Raw genomic sequence first — 15545 nt, 5'->3', positions numbered from 1 at the left:
CGCAATTTAACAGCTCCTTCATTATGACAGTTTCAAAGTCAACAATATCAGATAGACACAACCAGACCATAATCATCCAATTAAACCCTGTTTCTAACTACTCACCCACATTTGAAAATAAAGCTGCTGAATGAACTTTGCTCTCTGGTGGCTACATGAACAGATAATTCATCAGAAATACCATTTAATTACAATAAAAGAATATCTCTCAACACATTATACAATGTACATCAGTGAAGATTTTGAAATTCAATAATGCTTTCATCAAGATCTGATAAAGTGTTCACTTTAATATTTTGGAGCAGTGTATATTCTAGATATTACCCATCTTACAGGGCCTACAGGATCCTTTTCAATAATAATAAAAACAACAATAAACCCATGTGTAATTTTCACCCTATTGCCAAAAAGCATATCCTGTCTACATGTCTGTTGGAAGAGTGCAGCTTTAATCTTTTAACCATTCATGTGAACATACATGTAATGCAGTGATATTGTAAAAAGACTGTTCTTGTCAATAAATTCTTAAACTAAATAAATAGGTCATATGTAAAAACTACGTAACAGAATGGCATCTCCATCTCAGAAGTCTGCATCCAGAGTGAATTCACTGTCTGTCATGCTGGACATCACTCCGAATCGCTGATACTCCGCAACTCGTTTCTCAAAGAAGTTGGTTTTCCCCTCCAGGGAAATGGACTCCATGAAGTCAAATGGATTTTCAGCTTTGTATACCTTTGATTTAAAGAGAGAGAAAATGTTACCTATATTTTTACATGATTACAAACCTCACTGAAAAAATATGATTAATTTACACATCTTGATATTAATGGTTTCAACGAGTAATGACCACTTGGCTATCTATTATATGGTAATAAACCTTGGTCAGTCGGAGGTCAGCGAGAAGCCGGTCGGCCACAAACTCGATGTACTGCTTCATCAGACAACCATTGATTCCAATGAGATCCACTGGCAAGGCCTCTGTCAAAAACTCCTGCAACACCAAACAGGATATGCATATTTATTAAAATACAGTCTCCGGATATTGAAATGGGAGTCAATATTAACAACATAAACAGTAAAAAAAAAAACCTAGAGATATACTGTTTCAACAATTTATTATGTGTAGTCTGGGTTGGGCATATTCCCTCCAATCGAAGGGTTTGGGTTAATTGTAGCTGACCTGCTCAATGCTAACAGCTTTGGTGATGATGTCCTTCACCCGGTCCTCTGATGGCTTATTCACCAGGTAGCTGTACAGCAGGCAGGCAAAGTTACAGTGCAGGCCCTAGGAAACACATCAATATACATGTCAGAGTTTATTTAAAAACAGAGATGATCAATCAGTGACTTTGCTGTTAATATGCAAACTACGACCATATTTACTACTCAAACTTACTGAAGAGCACCATAGCTACTCTGACTATTTTGTTTAACAGCCAAGTGTGCATGGAAGGGCTGAACAAGCCTGTATTCACATTAAAGGAGTGGCCCATGTAAAACAGTTCACTATCCTCAAAGTGAGTTTAATAACCTGAAATGACAGGAACAACTTGCACACACAAAGGTGTGTTAAACAAAATTGTCCAATAGCTTCCAGTGTTATGCATGAGATCAGTGACTAAGGTTTCTATGTTGTTTTTCTTGTATTAGTTAATGCGTTAATATGTGAGTTCTTACAGTATTTGCATGTAAGCCTGAGAACAAACTCAAGTCCTCTTCCCTATTTTGCACACCACTGTAGTTTATTCTAGCTGCACCCAAAAGTGCTGGTCCTTTTGAGAGGTTAAAAATGTATTTGTGTTTGTGAATTCAAATGACCTCATCCCTGCTAATCAGCTCATTGGAGTATGTGAGGCCAGGCATTAGTCCTCTCTTCTTTAGCCAATAGATAGCTGCGAATGAGCCAGAGAAGAAGATGCCCTCCACTGCCGCAAAAGCCACAATTCGCTCACCTGTGGGGAAAAAAAGTGTCAAAACTAAAGCACAGATAATGGGAGACACTTGGTGATAGTTTTGTCATTATTATGCCATTTTAATGTTGTATCTTTGTAGGAGCCAAAATGTGTATTCAGCCTTTGTTTATTATTAATATTATTAATTTGGTTACTAACTTTTACTGGGTGCGGTTTCACTCCATTTACCTTGATAATGATATTCAGATAAAGAGGGTGAGATGATTTTCTGCTGACTGTCAGGTCCTACTCTAGTTATTCCAGTGCGGTTCTTTTTGTATAATAAACAACATGAAATGCATCTCGACTAGTTATGAATTGTCTGAACACATCACACAGTTAAGAAGCTACTTGGCATATTTTCTTTATGATAGTAATAGCTGCAGTCTTCCTTACCAAATGTGGATTTGCTGTCATTTATCCACTGGAGGGCCCATTCTGCTTTTCGTCTCACACAAGGCATGGTCTCTACAGCATTGAATAAGTAGTCCCTGAAACACACAATTAATAGAAAATGACCTACTATAGCCCTAGACATTTAGTATATTGCTACTGAGCATCAGAAGTGAGGACTTGACCAAAAAAGAAAAGAAAAACTAACCTCTCCTTCAGGTCCCTGATGTATGTGTTGATGAGCATGCTGTACATTTCCGAATGAACAGTTTCTATCAGGATCTGGAAGCTGTAGAACGAGCGCGCTTCAGGGACCTGCACCTCCTGGCAGAACCTCTGCACCTGTTAGATAAGATCAATACACAAACGCCAGCCTGGCTCATTATTTTTATTTTAACCTATCTGCTCTGAATCCATTAGAACCTGTGGTGGGTTGATCAAGGCATGGTCAATCTCTTAAAACCCTCACCAGGTTCTCATTGACGATGCCGTCACTCGCAGCAAAGAAGGCTAGGATGTGGGAGATGAAATGTCTCTCCTCGGGTTTCAAACGATCCCAGTGTGGCAAATCTTTGGATAGATCGACCTGAAAGACACAACATCAACAGTGTACCTGTCTGACTCAAAGATAGTTCAGGATTTTCCAGTGATAGCGGGCTTCTTTTTGTTGTGTACATGCTTTTGTGGATGGATGCAACATATAACAGATGCTTCTGTGGGAATCAACCTTAAAAGGAAAGCCTATCAATTAACCTTAAATATATTGTGTGTTCTCATCAATAATAAATACATGTTCTGAGTAAAACTTTCCCTTAAATGCAGCTGGTGAAACACTAAAATGACTTTATATGAACTAGGTACAGTAAAAGTGATACGCACCTCCTCCACCGTCCAGAAAGAGGCCTGTGCCTGCTTGTACATCTTCCAGATGTCGGGGTACTGGATGGGGAAGATGACAAACCGTCTGGGGTTTTCCCGGAGCAAAGGTTCTTTCTCTTTCTCTCTGTCGAAACCATTTTGACAGTCTGGGTCTTTGTCTTTGAAGCCAACCTACAAACAGCCAGAGCTCGGTGAGTAAACGTAGTTTCCCTGTGGGTTCGACGAACACCTGCGCGGCGGTGTCGCACTACAACGGTTTTAGGACTGCGCTTGCGCACTAACTCCAACAACACTATCCAACATGTCAGGACGCGTCCAACAATACGCTTCTAAACAGTATAGAAGTTATTGTCTTTGCTACCAATTATTTCCGTCACTTCGTATTAACTGTTTTACACCATTTTACGGCATTGTCTCAAAAACCACCCCCTCCCCCCGTAAGCTGCTAGCTAGCTAGCTTACACAAATGTGTAATGTCTCGTGTATTTACGTAGTTACGACTTAAACTCGACAACGCGAAGATTAAACGCCTCCATTTATCCGTAGGTCTCAGGTAAGGTTGACACACTTGACAATAACGTCCCGTTAACTAACGTAGGTTACTGGTTATTATTTACGTTACGTCCCCCCTTATAAGCAACCCATAGTAAGTCTATTGAAAGTGCTCACCGATTCTGTAAGATGATCAGGTTGCCGTCTTATGTCCATTACATCAATTTCCTGAGAGGATACTGTTTAAGCGTCGGTGTCATACGGGGTGACTTACTACTTCTAGCTAGTAGTCCTTCCCATATCCTTGTGTGCATGCCATGCAGCTGTAGCTTTGATGGACCCCTTTAAACCGACACCCACACAGAGGGTGTAGCGCCTCTAGTGGCCACACACACACACACACACACACACACACAAAACATACCCTATTACCAAACCACATGATCGAGCTACATAATAAGATGACAGAAGACACCCACAATGACGATGCCTAAACTTTAAACTCTTATAAAACCTACTCATCATGCAGTCGTTGTCACGGGCAACAATGAGAAAAAAAAGAAAAAAAAATACAGCTAGCAGTTCAGACTGAATTTATTTATTGAACATAAATGCAATTTGACATCTTTAATACAAGCAGCATGCTTACAGATGAATTATGAACACGGTGGAACTTTTAATGAAATCCTGTGTTTTCAGTGACAGCGTGGCTATGGAATGACTTCAGGGCTGCATGTTAATGTGTGTGAACCCAACAAATCCAGATCGCTACACTGGTATGTTGTGTATCCCCAACCGAAACACGTCATTTGTGCAGGCCCACGCACAGTTCTGCGACTTCAGCATAAACACTTGATGAAAGGCCATTGGTGGATCATCATCTACCTGTTTGCAGAAAAAAAAGCAATGTGAGCACAATGATGACATAAACTGCAAGGTTAACTAAAGCAGAAATGCACCATACATACATCACACAGGGTTTTTCCTTTTTTACCATACATGTAATATTCCCTTTGAGAAGCAGATTGTTAAAGAAGAACGTTTGCTCTAAATTTCAGAACATTTCACACAAAGTATTTCATTCATGGTTCAGACGATGTTGTTAGTCATTAACAACACAGCGTCTTTCACATGACCATGCTGGATTGGAACCAGCTGATAACCAGCTAAGCAGTTATCCAGGACGGTCATTGTTAGGCTCAGTCAAGCCAGGTGACCTAAAATGGCAATTTAGTTAGTAGTTTTTGTGTCCCATTGTCCAGTTGCCATTATTACAGAGGTGGTTGGAGTGATCTTACGCAGATGTGATAAAACAGATTGTCCAGGGGCCCGTTCCAGAAAGTAGGTTTTCCTGATACATTGAGTTTGTTAACCCCGAGAAGAGGGATAATCCGAGTTTTCCGTTCCAGAAAGACCATAGTACCAGTTACCATAGTAACTAACTCTGTGAACCTAACCTGCTCGCTGGCAGGTTTGCTTTATTTATTTATTTATTTCGGGCATGTCAGTTAAATCATCATCATCACACATCTTTGTTCAAATAGTACAATACACATGGCCGAAAGGGAAAGCGGGAGAAGCCAAGGCTTATCTAGTCCCGCCCTTTACCCACAGGATAAAATCGTCTTCATAATATTATCTTATCTTTTGCATTTTTCATTTGACATAACATTTTCTTTTACTTGTGACATTTGACATAACACAGCAGTAGGTGGTACAGAGAGCTGAAGTCCAGTGCATACAGATTACGTTATGTTATGCCCATCCCGTCACAACACCGTGTCTGCTGATTCGTGCCTCAGACCTTTTTCAACTCTCATGCAATAATCTGTACCGGTCAACGGTTGAATTTACATACTTTTTCTTCAAGACACTTAGTGTTGCTGATTTTTTGACTTCTTCTTCTTCTAACACATTCCATTGTCTAACACCTGTGACCGATAAGGAAAAGGATTTTAACGTAGTTCGTACCTTCCTTTGCCTGAAAATCATGTTCCCTCTAAGATTGTGTCTCTCTCTGTCTAGGAAAAGTATTTGCAGGTTCTGGGGGAGAGTTCTGTTAGAAGCTTGGTACATCATTTGTGCTGTGCGATAGTTTATTAAGTCATATAGTTTGAGTATTCTTGATTCGATAAATAAGTGATTGGTGTGTGCCCTGTAGTTGGCATAGTGTAAGATTCTCAAGGCTCTTTTTTGGAGAATTAACAAGGGTTGTGTGGAGCCTTTATATGTGTGTCCCCACACCTCTGCACAGTATTGCAGGTGCGGAGAGACTAGTGCGCAGTATAACAGATGAAGTGCTTTTTGATTTAGTATTTTTTGTACTTTCCAAAGTATGGACACACTCCTGGCCAACTTCCTTTTTAATTGTGCTATATGTGGCTTCCAACTTAACATGTCATTGATAATCACTCCCAGTACCTTATTCTCACGGACGGACCCTCTCAATATTAACTCTGTTTACTTGAATGTTGGGACTGTTGTTACAGCCTCTTTTCCCATATAGCATGTATTTAGTTTTTCCAAGATTTAGTGATAATTTATTTATATTAAACCACACTTTAAGTTTGGCCATTTCCTGATTTACTGTTTCCACAAGTTGGTTCAAGTCACTCCCCGAGCAGAAAATATTTGTGTCATCCGCGAATACTATTAATTTCAGAGTATTTGACACTTTGCATGGGAGTTGCTTCAACATACCCTGAGTTTTTCCTACATGTCTCCGCTTTTTTCCTGAATCAGAACCAACTCTGAACAAAATTGCCGTCCTTTCCTCGTATCCCTTATCGATATGGAAATAAAAGTGATTCTAGCAGCTTTACGTCGGGAGAGGATTTTGATTACTTAGAAGGAAATTATCGTTTTTCCTACCAATCTAAAGAATATTCTCCGACATTTTCAACATTTCATATCCGAGACATAATCCAGATTCTTTGCAGAGCTCTTTAGATTTTTTGTGAACGGGAGTTTTCTGAAAAATGACATTCCTTTGTTGAAATAACCGCTTATATTTACTGTTTAATATGTGAAATATGATTAAAATCATATGCCTTAGTCTACGTATTTGTGCAATATTCTTATGCTTAATTTTCAGCTGAAGCCAGTTTCTTTTTGTGCCTGGGGGGATTACACCCATCACCACCTATATGAAAATGATTATTTGTTCTTTGTGCTACTTTGTGAACCACGGGAGTTGAACCCATCGCCTGCACCGTCGGCGCTAACCATTACAACACAGTGTTGCACTGCGAGGCAGAAAATAAAGATTTATCACCTTTAGACCAATCGACTGTTTCATTCAGTTATACGCATTAAGTCGGGCCGTAAATGTCCACCACGCCAACTATCTCTACTTTAATTAGGGATGCACGATAATTATCGGACCGATAATTATCGGCCCGATAATAGGAATTATGACGTCAACCCGATAAATCCGATACAATTATTAATACCTCCGATAATCCGAAGATAGGATGTTTGTGTTAAAACAGCGGGTGGATTGGGATGAGGGACGTTAGTTTTTTTCTAGGCGCCTCCCGTTTAGCATGTGATGTGGTTACTGTGGTATCACAGGTTTCGGAGGAGGGAGTTAATCCACAAATCGAGCGCTCCCTTCTCATGCCTGGCTGTGACGTAGAGGCTGCGAGCGAGTGGAGGAGGAAGACTAGTAAACAAACACGCATGGCGTCTGTACTGTGGGACTACTTCAAAGTTTCTGAGGAAACTGAATCGTTTGCCATTTGTAACAAATGCAATGCAGAAGTTCCAAGAGGAGGGAAAAAGGCATCGAGCTTTAATACATCCAACCTTAAAAGTCACCTCGCACATCACCATCGCTACGACGGTGTGTTAAAAGCGTATGAAGACGCCGGCGCCGCTAAAGAAGCAGCGAGCCCGTAGTTTAGCGTTTTGATGCACGGGTGAAGTAGCGGTCCTTGTACCTCGGGTCCAATATAGTTGAGAGATAATACAGTGGCTTTTCCTCGATGTCACCATACGCGTTTCCACTGCTTTTAACGGGGTTTCCTTTGATGTTTTCGCTCCGTGGTCTGTTGGTAACGTTTGTTTTAGCAGTCGCGTCAGCGCTTGAATGGAGGGGATCACATCCGCAGTAGTGGCTGTTGCTTTGCTGATATTTCTGCCTATTACCGTAGTTTACATTTCTGTGTGGATCAGGACCAACAGTTTAATGTAGCAGCACTTGTGTGTGCATATCCCATGCTGCTCAGGGAAAGTTGTCATTGACTGACTGACTGACTCACTTACATATTTATTTGAAAAAAATAAATATTGTCATTTTATTGAAGAGTCAAAACTGTTCTTGGCTTTCTTTTGTTCATAGTAATAATTATCATGTCACTGTGATACATCTGGTTAGGTGTTTGGTAAAAGGCAAAGCTATGCTAAATCTACCTAAGCTTAGTCATTAGTGTTTTTGACCTGAATTTGATCTGAATATACATTCAAAAACGAATAACAATATTATCGGTTATCGGTATCGGTATCGGTCCCGAGGAGCAGAAAGTTATCGATATCGGTATCGGCTTCAAAAAATCAATATCGTGCATCCCTAACTTTAATACAGTTATGTTGGTCCGCTTTCTAAGGATGAGCTCGTTTTCTACATAAACACTCAGTAATATCGAATAACTCTCTCCCGGTTGCCATGGTGAATCGTAGTATCGGAGCTCCATTGATGATGGCTTTGTAGAGTCGTAACTCAGAGTTTACATACTCAGTTGATTGAACTAATTCAGAACTGCTGTTCTTGAACCGAAAACTCAGAGTTGCCCATCTCAGAGGTCAGGGTTAGGTTCAGAGTTTGTTGAACCTGCTTTCTGGAACGGGCCCCAGAAGTCATTTACAGTTTCGTTTGTGGTTTATTTCATTCGTTTCCTCTTAAGCTAGGTTTTTCCAGTTCTGCAGCCCTGCTGTGTTGCCCGGTTGGCTGGTCTGATGAAAACTGTTCGTGCTACTTATATACACACCCTGTGCTCCCAATGACTGCCACCGTGTGCTCAGAAATAATATTGCAAGATGTTTGTAAACTAAATAATGACATGCCAACAATTAACATGAATGGCTCCTACATAACCCAAACCGAGTCAGACTGAGTTGAACTAGCTTTGTGATACAGGCCCAAAGTAATCAACAAAAATGTCCCAGCTTACCTGTAACTGTCCAAACACCATGATCAGGATACAACTGTCTATCGTGGGTTGGAAGTCTTGTTCTGTGATAATGTGCTTAATACGCTTGAATGGCAAATTCTGCGGATTGGAAACAATAACATTTATTAAAACAATGTACAATGACGCACATAAAAAAATAAAAGCCTGGACAAGAGGCGGACATTGAATGACTCTGCTGCTCTTATAGTGTTACTACTAACCTGTTAGGGAATCCTACATTTTCTGTGGATGTGATTAACACAAACTGAATAAAAAGAGATACTTACTGCTAATTTGCCACTGATGGCTTCTCTCCCCTGGAAGGGTGAACCTTCCCATGTCAAACAGGCATCGCCAGACTAAGAAAAAAGGATGTTTAGATGAAAACAATTAATCATAGTACTTAAAACAGCAGCTTTGACTGTGAATGTCAAGTGTGATGAAACGTGGTTCGTCAGCATTGACACCACGTGTTGATGTTTATCAAAACAATACATAATTAAATGGACACCAAAACACACTTACATATAGGTTACCCAGTCCTGTCCTGTTGGTATTGTCAAACTGGTTGTAATATTCTTGGACGAAGCCCTCTCCAATCTTCTGCCATATTTCTTTCTCGCAGGCCATCAGTGAAGTTTGGGATCTGTAAAAGAGAAGAGTCTTGTCCAACCAACGTCGACACTTTATGGACACATTCTATAACATACAAAAAGGTAATAACAATAGATTACTCATTCCACATACGTAAAAAACGACGCAACTCAGGAATGACCATTTAAAATAAATACTGTATATGGATGAAACCTTTAATCAAGTCAATAGGCACTAAAAGGAGGCTTCTGCTCTGGTTAGGGATGCCAATAGCACCGAGAAAAGCTCAGATTGAAGTCTTGACCCATTTGGATAGGATCCATAAATAAATAAGAAACCTATGAGCCTCAAAAAAATAAACTTAATTGAAAGCTTCTTAAAACTATTCTGCTGCAGGTTACCATAGTATCTTGTGATATGAAAATTAATGACATGAGTATGTGGGACAACAAAAAAGCTTTCGATCTGTTACGTGATTTATTCAGAGTGGGCTGATATGAAAATACGTATGACTTCCATTAAGTTACGTTACGTTTTACGTTCAGTTGTAACGATAAAATATATCACACGTACGTAGCTTGAGGTTATACTGTCATGAAACGTCGCGCAAAAGAAAGCCACATCGATGTTAACGGTCAGGAGAGTGCGGGGGGGTTTGGCTACTACAACCCGTGTCTCATAGAAAACTAACCCTGAACCCACTGCGAGCCACCGCCATAAGTCACCCAGTTGAGTTCTCGCTAACGTTAGCAACCAGATTTGCGTTTCCCGGATCCGTTTCGTCAAACGTCGTCTCACTATTCGACCTTCGCCGTGGTCGTCTGGACAAAAAACCTGCGTAACTACAAGGGGGCAGGCGGTGGTCGGGACGCTTTATTTAAACGCTACTTTACCGTGTCCGTAAGTTTTAGCTTACTTTTTCAATCAGCAGCGAGCCAGCGTGGAGATAGATCGATCCAGTCGAGGATGATGGGTTCCCGCTTCCTCCGAGCGATGACAAACCCATGGCGTCACTTGCAGCCGACCAATGATGTCCATGAATAGGTTATTCAGTGTTGCCCTGAATTCAGCCTGGCAGGCGCTCTTCCTGCCCGACTGCACCGCCTAGCCTTTGGATGGACTGGTATCCTTGCTTTATGCCCGTCAATGTAGACTAAAGGGAAGCTGCCTGGAAAACTGAATTAAGGGCTTTAATTATCAAACAATTTCAAGGGAGGTGAACTGAAACTAGCATAAAAAAACAACTAAAACTGGGATATCAGCAAACAACTTGTCTCAAATAAATCTTTAATGATTATTTAAAAAACAAACCAAATTCAACTTGTAAATTATTTTTAAAATTTTTTTTCTCCTCACTATTTTTTTTTGGCAAATAATGAATCAAATAATAAAACACAGTTGTCTCTCAAGGACTTAATCCAAGCTTTCTCCAGTTACTGGAGAAATCCTGGCTCCACCCCGCCAAAATATTCATCATTAACTATCAACAACTCATCTATAATGTGCTTTTATTGAAAAGGTGCTATCAAAGTAGCCCCGTATCATTGAGGCAACTGCCTCTAGTAATAAAGTGAATACTTTGAAATGGAAGACATTAAATGCTTAACAGGATGAGATCAATATTGCTCGGGGAGAGTGGCGAGACATTAGAAATACAGATTAATTCATAACAGCGTGCAGGTCTTTACAAACACCAGTAATAGGAATGTAATTTATAAAAAAAAAGCTGAATTAACCTTTTATGTAATACATCTTAAGATCTTTACAGTTCTTCCAATTGTACCTTGTTTACAGTGTCCTATTGGCAAGTGGGATGACCTTGTCCTCCTGACTTGTCACAAATCCAACATCCGACATTGTTTCATTCACAAATAGTGAAAACAAGACTGACAGAGATAAGACCCATTTAGGCACTTTTAAAATCAGTTTGCTACAGTTCAGTGCTCTTACTGCCAGGAAAATGACAGGACGTCTTCCCGCACTTGACTTCCAGTGACTTGTTCAGAAAGGCTACTATTGCTTTGTTGAGGCTGCTGCACCAATAGATCCTCTTGCAATGGATGGCAGTAAAGGTTGTCTCTACAGTTTCACCCAACAGGCCTCTGAGGTTAGAACCAAATGACGTGTTAAATATTCTAGTGTGTCACTGCTCTGGCTGTGATGTGAAATAATCGTCCGTCCGGAACACACTGGGGATCTCTTGACGCTGATGTGGTGCTGGTCTTCTTGGGCTGGCCGGTTTCTGTGAGCGAACGGACACAAAATTAATTCTAATTATCCAATAGCACTGCCTGGAGTAGAGTTACAACAATTGCTGCTTAGGATTTTAAACATTTATCGGTAAAGCACAGTTTTGCACCATAGTTCACTGGTTATTTCATGATTGTTTATACTCAGAGATAAACTGCATAGCTACGGAGTAAACAAAATGACAATATAAAACTACAAGAAGGTGCTCTCACATTTAAGAAGCCTGGGACACTCATTGTGCGGAGGATCTTCTTGAAAGCACCCGGAAGTGTTCCTAGCTCTCCCTCTGCCTGCGTCACCTGATCCTCCATTGCGTTGACGTTGGCTCCCACCATCTTGACAAAGGCCTGCAGGCACACCAGAATAATGTTGCAAAAAGATGATTAAATAGAGATTCTGTGCAACATTATTTGACTTGATTTTGTAAAGGTATTCTTGCTGTGACTTGTGAGTATGATTCACCCAAATTTGGTGGATCAAACTCAAAAATCACAGCAAGAGTACACAACGGCCTCAGCAGTCACAGAATCGGATGGGTTACAGAGTTTGGTGTAACACTGTTACTTATAAAAAGACTGCACACAAATCTGTTTACATCACGTCACATCATAGGTTTCAAGGTACATTCACTGAAGAATTCTTGATCAAATATGCATTACAAAAAGAACAAATTTAATATTTTTGAAGTAGTATTAATAACCTAGTATTCAATCTTGCAACATTAAAATGATCACTCACCTCTAATTTATCAATTCTTCGGTATATTTGTCTCATTTCATCCGACTTCTGCTGAATTTGAGGTAGGTTTTCATTCACTATCTGGGAGGTGTCATTACGGATCTGGAGTAAAAACACAAAAGGATGTGTGAGACAAATATGCATTTCATTCAATAGAAATGACATACAATGCATTCATGAGATGTTACGGTGTCATAGCCTGACTTGGCTTACCATGTCCAGCATTCCAACAAACTCATCTACTCTCGTCAGCATTTCGTCCAAGCTCTTGTCCAAGCACAGGATCTAGAGGAGAAATCAGGAAAAGACAAGTCTGTGAAACTACACACACACAAAAACTATGTAGAAACCACAGCTACTGAAAATAAATAAAATGAACTGAGCCAGCCTGGGGCTTATGTGACAGTTTCTGTGTACTTTAAAATCAGTTCCAGACACTAGTTACAGTTGGAATTCAATAAAATGCCTTTAAATTGAGTGAGCAAGGACAGCAGGGTCAAAAGATGGGGGACTTTTGTCTTCCTACAAACCAGCTAGCTAGCTCACCTTCTTCATAAAGTCCTTGATACCACACAGTGCCAGTTACCGACAACAGTAAAAGTTGACGACTACAAGAAATCCTATCCACTTACTTCCTACAGATATAGACAGCTATCTCCTTAAGCTGAAAACAAGTGGCCTTTCTGGTAATGCCATTGTTATCAGCTGACTGTCAGTTCAGCCAATAATGTTTGTGGACATACATCTATTAGTTTCAATTGAATTCTGGATCACATGACTTGGACTCAAGTAAGTCAGTCTTGAGTCACAAATTACTCCAATTTCTCGTGACTACACTTTGCTTTTATCAACTTGACAAACTCTCTGTTTCTGTTTTACAGTTTATTTTCCTGATTATAGATATACTTTAAATCAATCTGATAGCACCCAATAGCATTGTGTTATTAGGAGGGAAACATGATACCACATATTATTACACTTGAATTTAAAGACTCAGCTGTGCGGTGAACCAAAAAATGGAAGCAAACATGCAAAATATCCAACTCAACCATAACAATGTAATTGTGCCACAGCAGGGACACCCAGAAACGACATGATGACATCATCTGCCTTATTTTGTTAAACCATTGTGGTGCTTAACGTTTTTAAATGACACACATTTGGATAAGGGTGTTTAAGACTCCCCCTAAGACTTGACTTGGGACTCGAAGCAATGGATTTGTCCCATCTCTGCCATATCACGTCCGCTCATCCCAGTAACCAATCATGTCACCACTTCGGGGTCGCTTAGCAACCATTTTTCCTTTCAGCCGTTGGTCAATAACCGCATTGCTCGTTAACTGAAGCAATTTACCTGCAAAGTATCAACACTGCAGTAACTTCATGAAAAACACAGAGCTAACGTTCATATAGCTAGTCGGGGCGTACGGTGGGTTTTCGTAACTCGGTGGTTCTCTTGTGTGAGAGTGTACGAACCTCTTCTCTGGCGGTCGCCTTGATGTAGGAGGAGTAGCCGAGGGCGGTGTGCCTCAGGACGTCGTCGTCCTCCTCTGGGTAGTGCTGGTCAGATGTCCCGGGCTCTACCACTTCGTTGAGGCTCGGGCTCTGAGAGATTACGTTGGCTGCTGCGCCAAAGCTGGGGCTCTGCGACACGGTACCGCTGCTGAGGATTTCGCTCACCATGGACAAGCTGCTGGCGCTCTGGGAAACGATGCCACTGTCTCTACTTATCTCGGCGCTGGACTCTTCCAGGGGAGACAGAAGGCCCACCCTGTCAACCCGATGATAGTCCATATCGCCTGTCTTTCTGATCTACTGCCGTGTTTTGCCTTGTCAACTGACTGGATCACGTGTGTGGTGCAGCCGATGGTGGCCGGCGAGGGTCAAAACAGCGTAGCGCGCTATAAAGCAGTAGCACATTTAGCCTTTTATTTTTTTCCCCCACACTATTTTTGTCCCACTTTGCTGCAAATAAATAAATCAAGAATAAAAGACGAACCGAGAAGCAAATTAAATACAGAATGATACACACAAGCACTATGATATACAGTAAATCTGAAATCGTGGTGTATTAGCAAAAATAGGTAGCAGGAAAAAAAATATTGTAAAATTACTTACAAAATGCAGAAGTCAGTTTTTAATGACCCTGATGTTCACTGTCTGTATTGTACATACCATGACATGCCATGTCGTTGCAGTCTTGGCCAGCAGATGGCAGACAGAATTAGTCCTACTGCATGGCAACGACTGATACTGAGGCCATTAACTGTGGCATTAGTTAAAAAAAATCTTAGAATCGATAAATTGTCAAATCAGTTTATGTGGAGAGACGATACAGCGATGAATCCCCCTAAAAAATATCCATCTGGATGTGGTCAGGTAAAACAATCGCATAGGTGGCCTTGAAGTGATCTCAGTATAGTTTGCACATCAAATTTTGAATTTCCATGTATGTTTTAAATATATTTAACACGACTTCGTCAGCTTTAATCATTCTACACTTCGAAACACTAGATTGTGGGCTGAGCATCTGTGTCTCATGTGAAAAGCATTTCATACATTAGTGCTAAAACTATCTCAAACTACAGGGATCTACTGCATGTTGCATCTCTTCTGCTGTACTTTTATACTTAATTTACAGGTTCCCATGATTGAAAGTCTATGTTAAAGACCCGGATAGCAAACACTGATTGTTTGACATCCAGGAATTTGGGTCTGCTAGTACACCGGGTGCTGCTTGCCAATGCAGACTAAAGCCGAAGCAGACCAGTTTGGTGTCAATGATCTATTAGCTGTTTGAGCAGTGCGGCATGCCAAGTAAATACAGCAGACAAACATTCATTAGCAGAGAGGTGAAAGGTGTTTGCTGCTGCTGGAGGGCCTCTGACCCTCTGCCCCAAAAACTGCTGCATGTCCATGTGAATATATTGGATGATGATAAAGATTGGTTGTGTTAGATAAATGGAAGTCGGCCTTCAGATACTCCCTCTTGACAATGTGATGTCTAGAGCAAATCATTTTGTGATGTAATTTGACCCATTCTGCCCAAACTGACTACTGTAACCTCCAGTAA

General features: G+C 40.6%; 3 protein-coding genes across 3 annotated transcripts; all 3 read right to left on the bottom strand.

Moving 5' to 3' along the window:
• Window positions 1-167: 167 nt before the first annotated feature.
• Window positions 168-4053, bottom strand: rrm2b (ribonucleotide reductase M2 b). The gene is made up of 9 exons (XM_084031557.1): window positions 3897-4053; window positions 3228-3398; window positions 2818-2934; window positions 2557-2690; window positions 2352-2446; window positions 1822-1955; window positions 1184-1288; window positions 881-994; window positions 168-735 (listed from the first exon to the last, which is right to left on the bottom strand). The coding sequence occupies exons 1-9, from the start codon at window positions 3933-3935 to the stop codon at window positions 583-585; spliced, it is 1062 nt and encodes a 353-aa protein (XP_083887683.1). The 5' UTR covers window positions 3936-4053; the 3' UTR covers window positions 168-582.
• Window positions 4054-4306: 253 nt separating this feature from the next.
• Window positions 4307-10545, bottom strand: LOC311027633 (nuclear transport factor 2-like). The gene is made up of 5 exons (XM_084031736.1): window positions 10401-10545; window positions 9416-9536; window positions 9178-9249; window positions 8891-8989; window positions 4307-4604 (listed from the first exon to the last, which is right to left on the bottom strand). The coding sequence occupies exons 2-5, from the start codon at window positions 9518-9520 to the stop codon at window positions 4488-4490; spliced, it is 393 nt and encodes a 130-aa protein (XP_083887862.1). The 5' UTR covers window positions 9521-9536; window positions 10401-10545; the 3' UTR covers window positions 4307-4487.
• Window positions 10546-10975: 430 nt separating this feature from the next.
• bloc1s4 (biogenesis of lysosomal organelles complex-1, subunit 4, cappuccino) lies at window positions 10976-14337 on the bottom strand. Its single transcript, XM_084032141.1, has 5 exons — window positions 13949-14337; window positions 12686-12757; window positions 12473-12574; window positions 11947-12081; window positions 10976-11726 (listed from the first exon to the last, which is right to left on the bottom strand). The coding sequence occupies exons 1-5, from the start codon at window positions 14264-14266 to the stop codon at window positions 11628-11630; spliced, it is 726 nt and encodes a 241-aa protein (XP_083888267.1). The 5' UTR covers window positions 14267-14337; the 3' UTR covers window positions 10976-11627.
• Between the last annotated feature and the right edge of the window lie 1208 nt (window positions 14338-15545).

This window comes from Eutrigla gurnardus (genome assembly GCF_963514095.1).
Source record: "Eutrigla gurnardus genome assembly, chromosome: 17".
Taxonomy (NCBI): domain Eukaryota; kingdom Metazoa; phylum Chordata; class Actinopteri; order Perciformes; family Triglidae; genus Eutrigla; species Eutrigla gurnardus.
The sequence above is the reverse complement of the archived record's forward strand: the minus strand, read 5'-3'. Positions and strand labels throughout refer to the sequence as shown.